The following is a 16,668-nucleotide window of genomic DNA, read 5'->3' on the forward strand; positions in this document are numbered from 1 at the left end:
TTGATTAGGGATAGTCAGCACGGATTTGTGAGGGGTAGGTCTTGCCTTACAAGTCTTATTGAATTCTTTGAGGAGGTGACCCAGCATGTGGATGAAGGTAAAGCAGTGGATGTAGTGTACATGGATTTTAGTAAGGCATTTGATAAGGTTCCCCATGGTAGGCTTATGCAGAAAGTAAGGAGGCATGGGATAGTGGGAAATTTGGCCAGTTGGATAACGAATTGGCTAACCGATAGAAGTCAGAGAGTGGTGGTGGATGGCAAATATTCAGCCTGGATCCCAGTTACCAGTGGCGTACCGCAGGGATCAGTTCTGGGTCCTCTGCGGTTTGTGATTTTCATTAATGACTTGGATGAGGGAGTTGAAGGGTGGGTCAGTAAATTTGCAGACGATACGAAGATTGGTGGAGTTGTGGATAGTAATGAGGGCTGTTGTCGGCTGCAAAGAGACATAGATAGGGTGCAGAGCTGGGCTGAGAAGTGGCAGATGGAGTTTAACCCTGAAAAGTGTGAGGTTGTCCATTTTGGAAGGACAAATATGAATGCGGAATACAGGGTTAACGGTACAATTCTTGGCAATGTGGAGGAGCAGAGAGATCTTGGGGTCTATGTTCATACATCTTTGAAAGTTGCCACTCAAGTGGATAGAGCTGTGAAGAAGGCCTATGGTGTGCTCGCGTTCATTAACAGAGGGATTGAATTTAAGAGCCGTAAGGTGATGATGCAACTGTACAAAACTTTGGTAAGGCCACATTTGGAGTACTGTGTACAGTTCTGGTCGCCTCATTTTAGGAAGGATGTGGAAGCTTTGGAAAAGGTGCAAAGAAGATTTACCAGGATGTTGCCTGGAATGGAGAGTAGTTCTTACGAGGAAAGGTTGAGGGTGCTAGGCCTTTTCTCATTAGAACGGAGAAGGATGAGGGGCGACTTGATAGAGGTTTATAAGATGATCTGGGGAATAGATAGAGTAGACAGTCAGAGACTTTTTCCCCGGGTGGAACAAACCATTACAAGGGGACATAAATTTAAGGTGAAAGGTGGAAGATATAGGAGGGATATCAGAGGTAGGTTCTTTACCCAGAGAGTAGTGGGGGCATGGAATGCACTGCCTGTGGAAGTAGTTGAGTCGGAAACATTAGGGACCTTCAAGCAGCTATTGGATAGGTACATGGATTACGGTAAAATGATATAGTGTAGATTTATTTGTTCTTAAGGGCAGCACGGTAGCATTGTGGATAGCACAATTGCTTCACAGCTCCAGGGTCCCAGGTTCGATTCCGGCTTGGGTCACTGTCTGTGCGGAGTCTGCACGTCCTCCCGTGTCTGCGTGGGTTTCCTCCAGGTGTTCCGGTTTCCTCCCACAGTCCAAAGATGTGCAGGTTAGTTGAATTGGCCAATGATAAATTGCCCTTAATGTCCAAAATTGCCCTTGGTGTTGGGTGGAGGTGTTGAGTTTGGGTAGGGTGCTCTTTCCAAGAGCCGGTGCAGACTCAAAGGGCCGAATGGCCTCCTTCTGCACTGTAAATTCAATGATAATCTATGATTAATCTAGGACAAAGGTTCGGCACAACATCATGGGCGAAGGGCCTGTTCTGTGCTGTATTTTCAATGTTCTATGTTCTATGTTCTATTGCAAATGTTTCAGATATTCTGATAAAGAGCCTTTAAGAGCAAAATTATATGATGCACTATTGCCATTAAAAGCTCTCCCACTCTGCACGTCTGAAAATCCTGAACTCTTTTGTCACCACATGGACAATAGCACTTGAACAAGATGGCTAAGCACCACCTTCATAAGGGCATCTGGCATTGGGAAATAAATACTAGCCCTGCTCGTGATGAGATCAACCCACAAACAACTTTTTATAGAATGGTCCCATGCTTCTTACAGCCAATAACGTATTTTTGATGTCAAGTCATCAGAGGGAATTTGTGGAGCTAATTAGTGCACTGCAAATTCCAGAAAGAATAATGAGTAAAAAGACTAAATTATTTGATTTGGGGTAAATATTGACCACACAACATTTTGCCTATACATCTGGTAGCACTGAGTGCTGGCAGTGGTTATGCAAGAAAGAAACCTTAGCTCAGTGGTTGCACCCCCACCTTTGAAACAGTTGCTCAATAGTTCAAGCCCATTCAAGAGTCTTTTAGAGTGCTGCAATGTCAAAAGTGCCATCTTTCAGATGAGACATTAAACCAAGGGTCAAATGAGCACAAAGGATTTCACAGCACTGTTCAAAGTTAAGTTGGGGAGTTCTTGTATTGTCACGCCCAATATCAAAACTAACCTGGTTATTTGTCATATTGAGCAAATTACCTTGCACTTCTCGCTATAGGACAGCAGTGGTTCACTTCAAAAGGTATGTAATTGACAAGCAAATGTTTTTCCGACATCTTAAGGATGCAAGAGATGCTATATAAATGCAAAATCTTTCTTCCTTAAATATCAGATGCCTCATGGGTTCCAGCAGTGGAGATTATAGTTTGGTGGATAAGAGCATAGGTGTTTCAGCTAGCTCTTGCACGAATTGTCATGAATAAAATATAAGTATAAAGATAATGTAAAAGTGACTAATTTGTTCTCAGATGCTAATTAAATTGTCAATGTCAAAAGGCCTTATGAAAGGTCCTGGAATAGGGAGTAAATGGTGGACCTAGATCAACAAAATGCATTACCTTCAAGGAAAATGACACTTACAAAGAATTACAAATATCCAACTGTGTCACATCAAAGCCATGAGCCATAGTTTTGCTTTATACAAGGATGAAGTCAGTATTCTACATGTTTACATGCAGACAAAGTGAGTCTAGTACTATAAGTGGCCAGACAATATAACTGCATTACAGGTTAAGTTTGTCTTCACTTCAATAATGTGGGTTCCCCCTAGTTGTTCTGGGGCTAATTCTACATGTGAATGGAATCAAAATGGGATGAACCATTGCTCTGTACTATACACTTTAATTAACTGGTTTGACTGGTCCAATTATATATTACTATCTGCCTACTTATATTTTACTGTCTTCCTCTACTTGAATAAGGAGAAATATTCTACCTGTTACAAGACTTATATGATGTGGAACATTTTAAAGTTCCTCGTTGGCTTTAAAGGGGCTATTAAATCTGTGGTGTTACTCATAAATAAGGTAGATAAGTTGACTTAGAAATTGGATCATGCCCTAATTTGTCCTGGTGTAGTTAAGGCATGTTCCACTCCACATGCCTTAAGTGCATCTCAAAATGTTCTGGAGAAATAAACAGTTTTAGCAGGCAGATCTCATATGGAAAGAAACTACAATGACAAGTACATTTTAAGTATTGAGGAAGTTGGCTTTAAAAATAATGCTCTTAATTATTAAGAACTATTTTTAATGTGGAGCAGCAAATTTGAATTCTCATTATATATATATGAATCAAATTTGAATGGATTTCTATGGAATAGCTGACACAAAAATGTGGCTTTCTCTCAAAAAAGTGTCTGCCACTTTAACTCTCTTCTGTAAATACATGATTTCATTCTGAAAACCTCATTAAATCAAAAGGACGCTGGCTGAGCTGTGAGCTCCCCACTGAGAACTCAATATTTGCTGAATGAAGCGGTTATATAGAAAGGAAAGGTTTTTTTTGCCTGGCAAAAATACACCGCAGCTTGCATTGGGCAAGTGCTAATCTGATTTCATGGTGTTTGTCATTAACAAACTTGATCGTTAGAATGTTCCAAAAATATAATTAGAAACTTAAATTTTAAAATAAAATCTAACTTTCTGGTCTCTTTTTGGTGAGAAAGCTTGATGCAGTGATGCATTAGTGTGGAAAATCTATGATGAATTTATTCTCAGTTGATAATTACTTCATGAAATCTCCTCCCATAGTTTGCTGGGAGCTTTGATTTTGAACTGTAGAGAGGATAAAACCTAAAGAATGTATAGAAACTAATTTTATGTGCAGTGTCAATTGTTCCAGCTTTGAAAATAATGCTTGAGACAGGAACTTAAAAGTGACTAAATATGGAACTCCAAAATGATAAGAAAGTCATGTTATTTTTATACTTTGAAGATCCATATCCCCTTATTTTGAATGGTGGGAGTGTATGCTCCTGAAGAAAAAGTAGATTGAAAAAAAAAATGAATGCATTTTCAATGATTAGTTGAAATTCTGGCTCGATTGCGTTATTATACAAACGGATTCACATTGGGAGAATCTATTTTAAATATGGTCAAAGGGATTTTTAATGAGCAATGTTGACATTAAAAAGATGGTAATCATGGAAGGGTAGGAGGAATAAAAGGGAATTGGTATCCTGGTACACAAGTCACCAATAACCACAACCAGGCTACTGAAAGTAATCAAAATATTAATGGAATGTTGACCTTTATCTTAGGGGTTTGGACTACAAATGAAAGCCTTGGAGTAGTCACAGTACCAAGTCACCAAAATTATACCAGAACTTAAAGGGTTAAATTACGAGGGCACGTTACAAACATGGCTTGAATTCCCTTGAATTTAGAAGTTAGTGGGGTGATTGAATCAAAAGTCTTTAAAATGAGAAAGGGATTGGATAGAATAGATGGGAATACAAAACAAGAGAAAAAATATTATATTTGGAGCTAAACCATTTAGGAATAAACTGAATGTGCATTTTGCACTAAACAAAAGGCAATGAAAATCTAAAACTCCCTCCTCCAAAAGGATTTGGATGCTGGGTCAATTAAAAACTTCACAATTAAAATCATGGAATATGGGATGGATAAATGGAATGTAGGTACAGATCACCCTTGCTCTAAATCAATGGCAGAATAGGGTTGAGGGGTTGAATAGTTCACTTCTTTTCCAATGTTTGTATGTACAAATATGATAGCAGAAAGTAAAGAAAGTCTATTCAGGCATAAAATAGTTTAATATATTATCAACATACAATTATCAAAGGTAAGTTATAAATGAATAAAGGTACAAGGGAACCTAGCTAGAACACTTTTCCTGTAACATTAAGTACTTTTCTATTCTTGCCCGTGATGATTCGAGTGAATGCACTGCACAAGTATTTACAAATAATGTAAATAATTTTGCAACATTTTCTTTAACAGGTAACACTATACGATATAGCACAAAGTCAATCAGTAGTTTTAAAACATAAACAGACAAGTCAGGTAAAAAATTGACCGGTTTATTGAGCCAGTCCCGAACAGTTGTGCCACGACAACAAAGCATTGAGATTTCAATGTTTCCTCCCACTATCCCATCATATAATCTCCTGCGAGAAGCAGTTGAATAGCACTCACCAAATATATTCACAGTAGTTGTTCTGTTAGTTGTTCCAGCCACATTACTGGCCACACATGTGTACTTTCCACCATCGCGTAGGCGAATCCTTTCAATATGAAGACTTCCATCCCTTCGTATAGTCACATACCCATCTGATGTCACCTAGCAAAGAGATGGTGAACTTTTCAGCAATATTATTTAACCAGCTCATGCACTCGTTGGTCATTTTAATGCTAAGACATCAGATTTCTAATTCAGTGGTGGAAAGTGAGTACTGGCGTTTAAATGCTACCAGGAAATGATGACAGTTCACAGAAACGAAAAAGAAGAAAGGTTACAATTTTGTTTGTAACTTTTTCATTGGAAGAGTTGTCACTGATGTCCTTTTCTCTTCTTGCATTAAGGTATGAATTTGACAAACATCATTCCCGTAAAAAATTCTCTTTCCGCAGCATCACAGTGGTTAGCACTGTTGCTTCACAGCGCCAGCGTCCCAGGTTCAAGTCCCGCTTGGGTCACTGTCTGTGCGGAGTCTGCACGTTCTCCCAGTGTCTGCGTGGGTTTCCTCTGGGCACTCCGGTTTCCTCCCAGAAATCCCCAAAGACGTGCTGTTAGGTGAATTGGGCACTCTGAATTCTCCCTCCGTGTACCCGAACAGGCGCCAGAATGTGGCGACTAGGAGATTTTCACAGCAACTTCATTTCAGTGTTAATGTATGCCTACTTGTGGCAATAATAAAGATTATTAATAAAGATCATCTGTCACTGGTTCCATTTTCTGCCTATTCTGAAATTTCAAGCTTCCTATTTTGGGACCACTGATGTCTCAGGGATATTAATCACTGACCTGCTTTCACCTTTAAATTCTGACCAGCTATTGGTGAATTTCCCACTTTTTCTGCTTTCAATTTCCAACCTTTCCCTTTTTGTCTTTTACTTTTGAAATTTAGATTCGGTCCCCAATCATATTTATACACACACTCACTCATTAAGCAACTTTTGAGGGGAGGTGGGTAGTAATCATCATTCAAAGTCTTTAAAGGATCTTACACAAATGATGTTATAGCTGATTCCATCTGCAGCCACTAAAGAAGCAATTTTCTTCTTCCATTAAGCATATATTTTTAACAGAATGCCAATGTTACAAAATCAAACCTTTTTTTCTTACTTCATTCACTTTGCATCACACAATCTGAGATCAGACTTTGCACAACTTGGCACATTGTAAGAACCCCATTTACTCTATCCCAGAAATATACTTCTGTTTCCATTTTCAACCACGATCAGGATAAGGCCACATCCCTAATTTGAAAGGACAGGCAGTAACCTACCACACTGTTTACGTTACCATTGTTTAATGCCCCATATTTGTCTGTTTCTGGAACATTGGTAAAGGAAATTGAAGTAGAGGCCCACTTAGCCAGGTTTCCATCTCCACTGCATTTAATGTGTATTCCTAGACTCATCCCTGGGATGTGCAGTAATATCTTGCCTTAAACAGGTGGAAGCATATGAATTTTCCTGGGTTTCCCACGGGCAGACATCTAAGAAGAGGATTGCCAGTAAAGAAAAGTATGTTAAAAGGTTGCTGATTAGGTCAATAGCCAATTCAAATTATCTGAACCCAAAAGTTCAGCTGGGTTAAAGCATTTTCAAGTCTGGTGTGTTTCAAAGGTGCATTGTGGGTGAGGAGGGGGAAGGGCAGAAAAGGAAGGAAAATCAATCTGTAGTGTTTACTGCAATCTCCAAATGTTATGTTGAATCTTGCTGCTCCACAGTGGAATGTTTGGGGTGAGATCCTCCAGGAGCTAAGTTTGGCTCATAGTTATTTGTACAGTAACACATACCTTTTAATTATTCCCATTAGTTCCATAGCAGAGTGCTCAGTCTGGGAGGTAGAACATCTGGCAAGAATAGTCCTCCGTTGAGTGCATATCGCCTGTTCACTGAACTCTGACTAGTATATATAGCTATGGTAGTGACTTTATGGGCTAGATCCTCAAAACTTTGAGGGAGGGGTCTTTCAAAATATTTGGGGCTATACATTTTAGTGTGCATCACTTCACCTCAGTGTATTTCAATTAAACTAAAAATGGAGTTCAATTAGTACACAGCAACTTATTGTGGTTTTCCTAACTAAAGATTGCTTGTAGTCTGAAGAAACCATTGTAATAGGAACGTGCTAATCAAGTTGCATTTAACCCCCAAACTATTATGATGCTCGCAAAGTATAATATTATTTTAACATAAATAATACCACATATAATTTCAATAAAATACTAATAATCATATTTGGTATCACACGTTACCAGTGCCTGGTCTAGTGCCAACACTGGATATCTAGATTTGTACAAGTGTGGAAACAATAAGTTTATTTCCTTTGCTGCCTTTGTCCCAGTTCTTTGTCTCTCTTCCATTTTATACCTGCTAACTGGGCTGTGGATAGCAGTGTTGAGGGAAGGAATATATTTGCTTTTGTCACTCATATTCAGGCTTGAAATCTATAGTATGACAGAATCCCACCAGAGGACAGGGTTCCCAAATACATTATATTGTAGCAAAGATGTCTGAAATTAAAGAACACACAGGCTTATGAATGTACTAAGTACAACTATATGTTGCCATTTTTATATGTTGAAACCTACACTGCTTTTAATGTGGCCTAGTAACGATTACTGGCCACTTGTTTCAGTAAAACCCACCGCAGAGTTATGGGATTTTACAACAAAAATGATTAAGCCCCTTACACTTATGTTGGTTCTATGAAAAAGATATCAACTTAGTCTCACTCCCCGAGAATTCACCATACCTTGTTAATTATCTATTTGCCAAATATTTATCCACTTCCCTTTCCAAACAGATTTTTAATCCTGCTTCCACAAACATTTCTTTTCAAGACATTTCATATCCAAAAAAACTATACATGAAAATAAATTATCCAACTTCTCCCTTCCTTCGCACTTACATTGATGATCTTACATTACTTGCCATATACTTGCCCTGACCAACGAAAACAGTTTTACCTCTATTACCATATCAATATCCATTACCTCTAACACATTTCTCCTTGGCTTTCTCAGCTGTAATGAAAATAATCCTACTTTCTCGTCATAAACAAGGTTCTTGCCCCTAATATCGCCCAGAGAACATTATTGTGTACTTTCTCCAAGACTTATTTTCTCCCCCCTAAAGGAGGCTTCTTAAAACTGGACACACAATTTTAACAGCAACCTAAAAAAGATTTGTCCAAATATGGTATGACTTCTTTGCTTTTGTACCTTATTCTCATTTATAAAATATGCTTACATAGCCTATCCAACTTTTCCCCCTACTTTAAAAAGTTGAGCACCTGAACCCAACGCGCTCTGCTCGGACATTAAAATAATTATAAGTTAAAGTAATTCCCAAAGCCATGCTTTGCATTGATAGGATCTTGATATGGTTCAATTCCAATCCGTCTTATGTTAATGTACAATCCCAGAGTTTTGTGGCAGAATGGTAAAGCTTTACACAAGACCAGTGGGCCCATGGTCATGGTGCTACATGATGACTCTGTGCCTCTGCATGACTCTCTTTGATTCAGAGTGTAGGATATTCCAACCTCAGAATCTTCAAGAATGCCATCATGCCAGTGTCTCAGCTGAGCCAACAGGAAAACCTCCATGTCCTGCCTAAAGCAAAAACAATCCCTTTGTCTCCTAATTCCCGAGTCTCGAGTCCACTAATTGGGAGCTCAATGGCCTGGTATTGCAGCCAGTGGACCAACCTTCACTGTATTTTTCAATACGTTTCTACTAATGAAGTACATTCCAGCCCCAAGCTCAACTAAAAGACATTAAAGTAATAACCATTTCCCCATTTAACAACTGTGTTTTTCCCCTTTACTCACCTTGAAATTATTTTTTATCCAACGTCGCTGAGGGAGTGGATTTCCAGCCAACAGTACACATGGTAAAGTAAGTGGTTGTCCCTCAATGATGTTGACAACTGCTGGTCTGATTCCAATTAGTGGCGTAACTGTGGGGAGAAAAAAAACCAACTGACTGAACTATGTAATGATAACCGTTATATTCACATCAGTAAAGCAAAAGACTTTGTAAAGCTCAAACAATTGTTTAATAACCAGTTAGAATAAAGAGCTCGACTATAAGATATTGGTTTCCTAATAGTGCTTTAATGGAGGTCTTGTGGTGCTGTGAGTAGGTTTCCTGCCTCTCAGCCAAAGGTTTTGGGTTTGATGAGTTCACTTGAGGACTTGGGCACAGAAGGTGCATTCATAGTGTGGTTGAACAGGTTGATTTACAAACTGCAAATCCTTCCTATCCGCCTATGGTAGGCAATAAGAGCAGAAGAGACCTCTGATCAGTTATGCTTGACACAGAGCGGCACCCTTCAGATTCTAGCTTCTGGTTTCAGGCTGGCGACCTGTTCCAGGACAAAACAAGCTAGAGAGAGCGCGCGAAAGAGAGCGCGCGAGAATGTGCTTTAAATTGGTTCACTTCCAGAGTCTTTGGAAAACTTTGCCCTGTGAGAGTTTAAATACAACTCAACAACCCTCCATTGACATTTCATTTAATAGACTAATGTTTACTTTTATACAAAAAACTGCTTTTTACTCCTGAGCTCATTGGATTTTCCCCACCTCCCTCTTCTGTTTGATGCTGTGGAATTACAGATTTTTGAGCACAGAAAAAAATATTCAACCCATCAGGTTCACGCCGGTGTTTTCCACCCTTTGACCCACCGAGCTTAATCCCGCTCTCCTGCACACTCTCATTTTTCCTTCAACGTTCCACTTTTTTCAAGGAATTTCATTCAATTTTAAAATAATTCAGGGATTCTGCTTCAACAATAGTTTGTGGCATAGAATTCCACATTCTAACCACATTTTGTTTAAAATCATATTTTCAAATTGTTCTTTTAATTCCTTTTCCAATACCGTAATCTTGTCTCTTTTCAGGAAATACAATGAGAGATTATGGAAGGAGGGAAGGTTATGAATGCAGGGTATCTATAATAACCAATCAGATTTATAGCGGCAAGTCAAAGCATGCGCACAAAGCTTTGCCTGCAGTACAGGAAGCACTTGTAATTCTGTTTAGTAGATATAGTTGTCAGTCTCCCTTTTATATTTCCTCGTGCCATACCAGGCAATGATTCATAATACCACTTGATGTATATTATTTTTTTTTTTTTTTAAATAATATTTTATTGAAAATTTTTGGTCAACCAACACAGTACATTGTGCATCCTTTACACAACATTGTAACAATACAGATAATAATGACCTTTTTAAATTTAAACAAAAACAACAACAAATAAATAAATATTAAATAACAAAAAATAAAAACTAGCCCTAATTGGCAACTGCCTTGTCTCAGGCCACCCCCCCCCCATCCCCCCCCCCCATCCCCCCCCCATCCCCCCCCCCCCCATCCCCCCCCCCATCCCCCCCCCCCCCATCCCCCCCCCCCCCCATCCCCCCCCCCCCATCCCCCCCCATCCCCCCCCCCATCCCCCCCCCCCCCATCCCCCCCCCCCCCCATCCCCCCCCCCCCCATCCCCCCCCCCCCCCCATCCCCCCCCCCCCCCATCCCCCCCCCCACCCCCAAGTCCTGGGCCGCTGCTGCTGCCTTCTTTGTTCTTCCCTATCTATCTTTCCGCAAGATATTCGACGAACGGTTGCCACCGCCTAGTAAACCCTTGAGCCGACCCCCTTAGGACGAACTTAATCCGCTCTAACTTTATGAACCCCGCCATATCATTTATCCAGGTCTCCACCCCCGGGGGCTTGGCTTCTTTCCACATTAGCAATATTCTGCGCCGGGCTACTAGGGACGCAAAGGCCAAAACATCGGCCTCTTTCGCCTCCTGCACTCCCGGCTCTTGTGCAACCCCAAATATAGCCAACCCCCAGCTTGGTTCGACCCGGACTCCTACTACTTTCGAAAGCACCTTTGTCACCCCCATCCAAAACCCCTGTAGTGCCGGGCATGACCAAAACATATGGGTATGATTCGCTGGGCTTCTCGAGCACCTCGCACACCTATCCTCCACCCCAAAAAATTTACTGAGCCGTGTTCCAGTCATATGTGCCCTGTGTAATACCTTAAACTGAATCAGGCTTAGCCTGGCGCACGAGGACGACGAGTTTACCCTGTTTAGGGCATCTGCCCACATCCCCTCCTCAATCTCCTCCCCTAGCTCTTCTTCCCATTTCCCTTTTAGTTCGTCCATCATCGTCTCCCCTTCGTCTCTCATTTCCCTATATATATCCGACACCTTACCGTCCCCCACCCATTTCTTTGAGATGACTCTGTCCTGCACCTCTTGTGTCAGGAGCTGCGGGAATTCCCTCACCTGTTGCCTCGCAAAAGCCCTCAATTGCATGTACCTGAATGCATTCCCTTGGGGCAACCCATATTTCTCGGTCAGCGCTCCCAGACTCGCAAACTTCCCATCCACAAATAGATCTTTCAATTGCGTTATACCTGCTCTTTGCCACATTCCATATCCCCCATCCATTCCCCCCGGGGCAAACCTATGGTTGTTTCTTATCGGGGACCCCCCCAGTGCTCCGGTCTTTCCCCTATGTCGTCTCCACTGTCCCCAAATCTTCAGTGTAGCTACCACCACCGGACTCGTGGTATAGTTCCTTGGTGAGAACGGCAATGGGGCTGTCACCATAGCCTGCAGGCTGGTCCCCCTACAGGACGCCCTCTCTAATCTCTTCCACGCCGCTCCTTCCTCCTCTCCCATCCACTTACTCACCATTGAAATATTAGCGGCCCAATAATACTCACTTAGGCTCGGTAGTGCCAGCCCCCCCCTATCCCTACTACGCTGTAAGAATCCCTTCCTCACTCTCGGAGTCTTCCCGGCCCAAACAAAACCCATGATACTCTTTTCTATCCTTTTGAAAAAAGCCTTCGTGATCACCACCGGGAGACACTGAAACACAAAGAGGAATCTCGGGAGGACCACCATCTTAACCGCCTGCACCCTCCCTGCCATTGACAATGCTACCATATCCCATCTCTTGAAATCTTCCTCCATCTGTTCCACCAACCGCGTCAAATTTAGCCTGTGCAATGTGCCCCAATTCTTAGCTATCTGGATCCCCAGGTAACGAAAGTCTCTTGTTACCTTCCTCAACGGTAGGTCTTCTATTTCTCTACTCTGCTCCCCTGGATGCACCACAAACAGCTCACTCTTCCCCATGTTCAATTTATACCCTGAAAAATCCCCAAACTCCCCAAGTATCCGCATTATTTCTGGCATCCCCTCCGCTGGATCCGCCACATATAGTAGCAGATCATCCGCATATAAAGATACCCGGTGTTCTTCTCCTCCCCTAAGTATTCCCCTCCATCCCTTGGAACCTCTCAGCGCTATCGCCAGGGGCTCAATCGCCAGTGCAAACAGTAATGGGGACAGAGGACATCCCTGCCTTGTCCCTCTATGGAGCCGAAAATATGCCGATCCCCGTCCATTCGTGACCACACTCGCCACTGGGGCCCTATACAACAGCTGCACCCATCTAACATACCCCTCTCCGAACCCAAATCTCCTCAACACCTCCCACAGATAATCCCACTCCACTCTATCAAATGCTTTCTCGGCATCCATCGCCACTACTATCTCCGTTTCACCCTCTGGTGGGGCCATCATCATTACCCCTAACAACCTCCGTATGTTCGTGTTCAGCTGTCTCCCCTTCACAAACCCAGTTTGGTCCTCATGAACCACCCCCGGGACACATTCCTCTATTCTCATTGCCATTACCTTGGCCAAGACCTTGGCATCTACATTGAGGAGGGAGATTGGTCTGTAGGACCCGCATTGTAGCGGATCCTTTTCCTTCTTTAAAAGAAGCGATATCGTTGCTTCTGACATAGTCGGGGGCAGTTGTCCCCTTTCCTTTGCCTCGTTAAAGGTCCTCGTCAGTAGCGGGGCGAGCAAGTCCAAATATTTTCTGTAAAATTCAACTGGGAATCCGTCCGGTCCCGGGGCCTTTCCCGTCTGCATGTTCCTAATTCCTTTCACCACTTCTTCTACCGTGATCTGTGCTCCCAATCCCATCCTTTCCTGCTCTTCCACCTTGGGAATTTCCAGCCGATCCAAAAACTCCATCATTCTCTCCCTCCCATCCGGGGGTTGAGCTTCATACAATTTTTTATAAAATGTCTTAAACACTTCATTCACTCTCTCCGCTCCCCGCTCCGTCTCTCCATCTTCGTCTCTCACCCCCCCTATTTCCCTCGCTGCTCCCCTTTTCCTCAATTGGTGTGCCAGCAATCTGCTCGCCTTCTCTCCATATTCATACTGTACACCCTGCGCCTTCCTCCATTGTGCCTCTGCAGTGCCTGTGGTCAGCAAGTCAAATTCCACATGCAGCCTTTGCCTTTCCCTATACAGTCCCTCCTCCGGTGCTTCCGCATACTGTCTGTCTACCCTCAAAAGTTCTTGCAACAACCGCTCCCGTTCCTTACTCTCCTGCTTCCCTTTATGTGTCCTTATTGATATCAGCTCCCCCCTAACCACCGCCTTCAACGCCTCCCAGACCACTCCCACCTGAACCTCCCCATTGTCATTGAGTTCCAAGTACTTTTCAATGCATCCCCTCACCCTTAAGCACACCCCCTCATCCGCCATTAGTCCCATGTCCATTCTCCAGGGTGGACGCCCTCTTGTTTCCTCCCCTATCTCCAAGTCTACCCAGTGTGGGGCATGATCCGAAATGGCTATAGCCGTATATTCCGTTCCCCTCACCCTCGGGATCAATGCCCTACCCAACACAAAAAAGTCTATGCGTGAATAGACTTTATGGACATAGGAGAAAAACGAGAACTCCTTACTCCTAGGTCTACTGAATCTCCACGGGTCCACCCCTCCCATCTGCTCCATAAAATCCTTAAGCACCTTGGCTGCTGCCGGCCTCCTACCAGTCCTGGACTTCGACCTATCCAGCCTTGGTTCCAACACCGTGTTAAAGTCTCCCCCCATTATCAGCTTTCCGGTCTCTAGGTCTGGGATGCGTCCTAGCATTCGCCTCATAAAATTGGCATCGTCCCAATTCGGGGCATACACGTTTACCAACACCACCATCTCTCCCTGTAATTTGCCACTCACCATCACGTATCTGCCCCCGTTATCCGCCACTATAGTCTTTGCCTCGAACATTACCCGCTTCCCCACTAATATAGCCACCCCCCTGTTTTTCGCATCCAGCCCCGAATGGAACACCTGCCCTACCCATCCTTTGCGCAACCTAACCTGATCTATCAGTTTCAGGTGCGTTTCCTGTAACATGGCCACATCTGCTTTAAGTTTCTTAAGGTGTGCGAGTACTCGTGCCCTCTTTATCGGCCCGTTAAGCCCCCTCACGTTCTACGTGATCAGCCGAGTTGGGGGGCTTCCCACCCCCCCCCCCCCCCCCCCCCCCTTGCCGGTTAGCCATCATCTTTTTCCAGCTTCTCGCCCAGTTCCCACGCAGCTGTATTTCTCCCAGACGGTGCCCCCCCGCCCATCCTTTCCCGTACCCACTCCCCCCTTTCCCCAGCAGCAGCAACCCAGTAATTCCCCCCTCCCCCCTCCCCCCCCGCTAGACCCCCCGCTAGCGTAATTACTCCCCCCATGTTGCTCCCAGAAGTCAGCAAACTCTGGCTGACCTCGGCTTCCCCCCGTGATCACGGCTCGCCCCGTGCGGCGCCCCCTCCTTCCTGCTTCTCTATTCCCGCCATAATTATCATAGCGCGGGAACCAAGCCCGCGCCTCTCCCTCGGCCCCGCCTCCCATGGCCAACGCCCCATCTCCTCTCCCTCCCCACCTCCCCCCATCACCACCTGTGGGAGAAAGAAAAGTTACCATACCGCAGGATTAATCATACAATCCCTCTTCGCCCCCCCCCACTCGTCCCACCACTTTGTCCAAACGTTCATTTTCGTAGTCCAATCATTCCAATTTTTCTTCTACAATAAAAGTCCACGCTTCATCCGCCGTCTCAAAGTAGTGATGCCTCCCTTGATATGTGACCCACAGTCTTGCCGGTTGCAGCATTCCAAACTTTATCTTTTTTTTGTGAAGTACCGCTTTGGCCCGATTAAAGCTCGCCCTCCTTCTCGCCACCTCCGCACTCCAATCTTGATAGACGCGGATCACCGCGTTCTCCCATTTACTACACCGAGTTTTCTTCGCCCATCTAAGGACCATTTCTCTATCCTTAAAACGGAGAAATCTCACCACTATGGCTCTGGGAGCTTCTCCTGCTCTCGATCCTCGCACCATAACTCGGTATGCTCCCTCCACCTCCAACGGACCCGTCGGGGCCTCCACTCCCATTAACGAGTGCAGCATCGTGCTCACATATGCCCCGACGTCCGCCCCCTCCACACCTTCAGGAAGGCCAAGAATCCTCAAGTTGTTCCTCCTTGCGTTATTTTCCAGTGCCTCCAACCTCTCCACAGATCGTTTCTGGTGTGCCTCCTGTATCTCCGACTTCACCACCAGGCCCTGTATATCGTTTTCATTCTCTGCTGCTTTCGCCTTCACGACCCGAATCTCCTGCTCCTGGGTCTTTTGTTCCTCTTTCAGCCCTTCAATCGCCTGTAATATCGGGGCCAACAACTCTTTCTTCATTTCCTTTTTTATCTCCTCCACGCAGCGTTTCAAAAACTCTTGTTGTTCAGGGCCCCATATGAAACTGCCACCTTCCGACGCCATCTTGGTTTCTGCTTGCCTTCCTTGCCGTTGTTCCAAAGGATCCGCTGCAATCCGGCCACTTTCCTCTCCTTTTTCCATCCGTGTCCGGGGGAACACCCTTCTGGTTTACCGCACGGTGTTTTCAGCCGTTAAAATTGCCGTTGGGGCTCCTATCAAGAGCCCAAAAGTCCGTTTCACAGGGAGCTGCCGAAACGTGCGACTCAGCTGGTCATCGCCGCACCCGGAAGTCACCTTGATGTATATTATTAAACATTACCAAACTACTGATGACAACTTTTGCATACAACTTTTAGCTACTACAATATTTCATACCATTTTGACAATGCTTTCCATAGGAGTTATGCAAGCTCCAGGAGAATGTAGAAGAACATACATAGAAAACTGATCTTCCTGCTCTCTGCTTGCTGCCCCAATTTCTGAGATTACATAACCGAAATTACAAGCATGTAAAGACAGATATACCATATAAAAATGTGCAAATACGCAAATGACCAATCCATTTTTCATTATTTAAGCTATCTGTTCATCCCTCATATACAATGGTGTTAGCTGTGACTATATGAGTGATCCTTTCTTTTGGACAAGAGGCAGTTCTCTGCTTCCTGCAGAACACCTGGGGCGAAATTCTCCCCCAACGGCGGGATGCCCGCCGACTGGCGCCAAAGCCGGCGCCAATCAGACGGGC

General features: G+C 43.9%; 1 protein-coding gene across 2 annotated transcripts in view; it reads right to left on the reverse strand.

Annotated features, from left to right (window-relative positions):
- Positions 1–16,668, reverse strand: part of hmcn1 (hemicentin 1) — an 838,180-nt gene that overhangs the window by 455,166 nt on the left and 366,346 nt on the right. For both annotated transcript variants that reach the window (XM_072511251.1, XM_072511250.1), the window contains exons 18-19: positions 9,151–9,278; positions 5,280–5,424 (exon numbers count right to left, since the gene is read on the reverse strand). In XM_072511251.1, coding sequence (XP_072367352.1) covers positions 5,280–5,424; positions 9,151–9,278 — 273 coding nt within the window. The remainder of the gene's footprint in view (positions 1–5,279; positions 5,425–9,150; positions 9,279–16,668) is intronic.

Source organism: Scyliorhinus torazame, chromosome 7 (genome assembly GCF_047496885.1).
Source record: "Scyliorhinus torazame isolate Kashiwa2021f chromosome 7, sScyTor2.1, whole genome shotgun sequence".
NCBI lineage: Eukaryota > Metazoa > Chordata > Chondrichthyes > Carcharhiniformes > Scyliorhinidae > Scyliorhinus > Scyliorhinus torazame.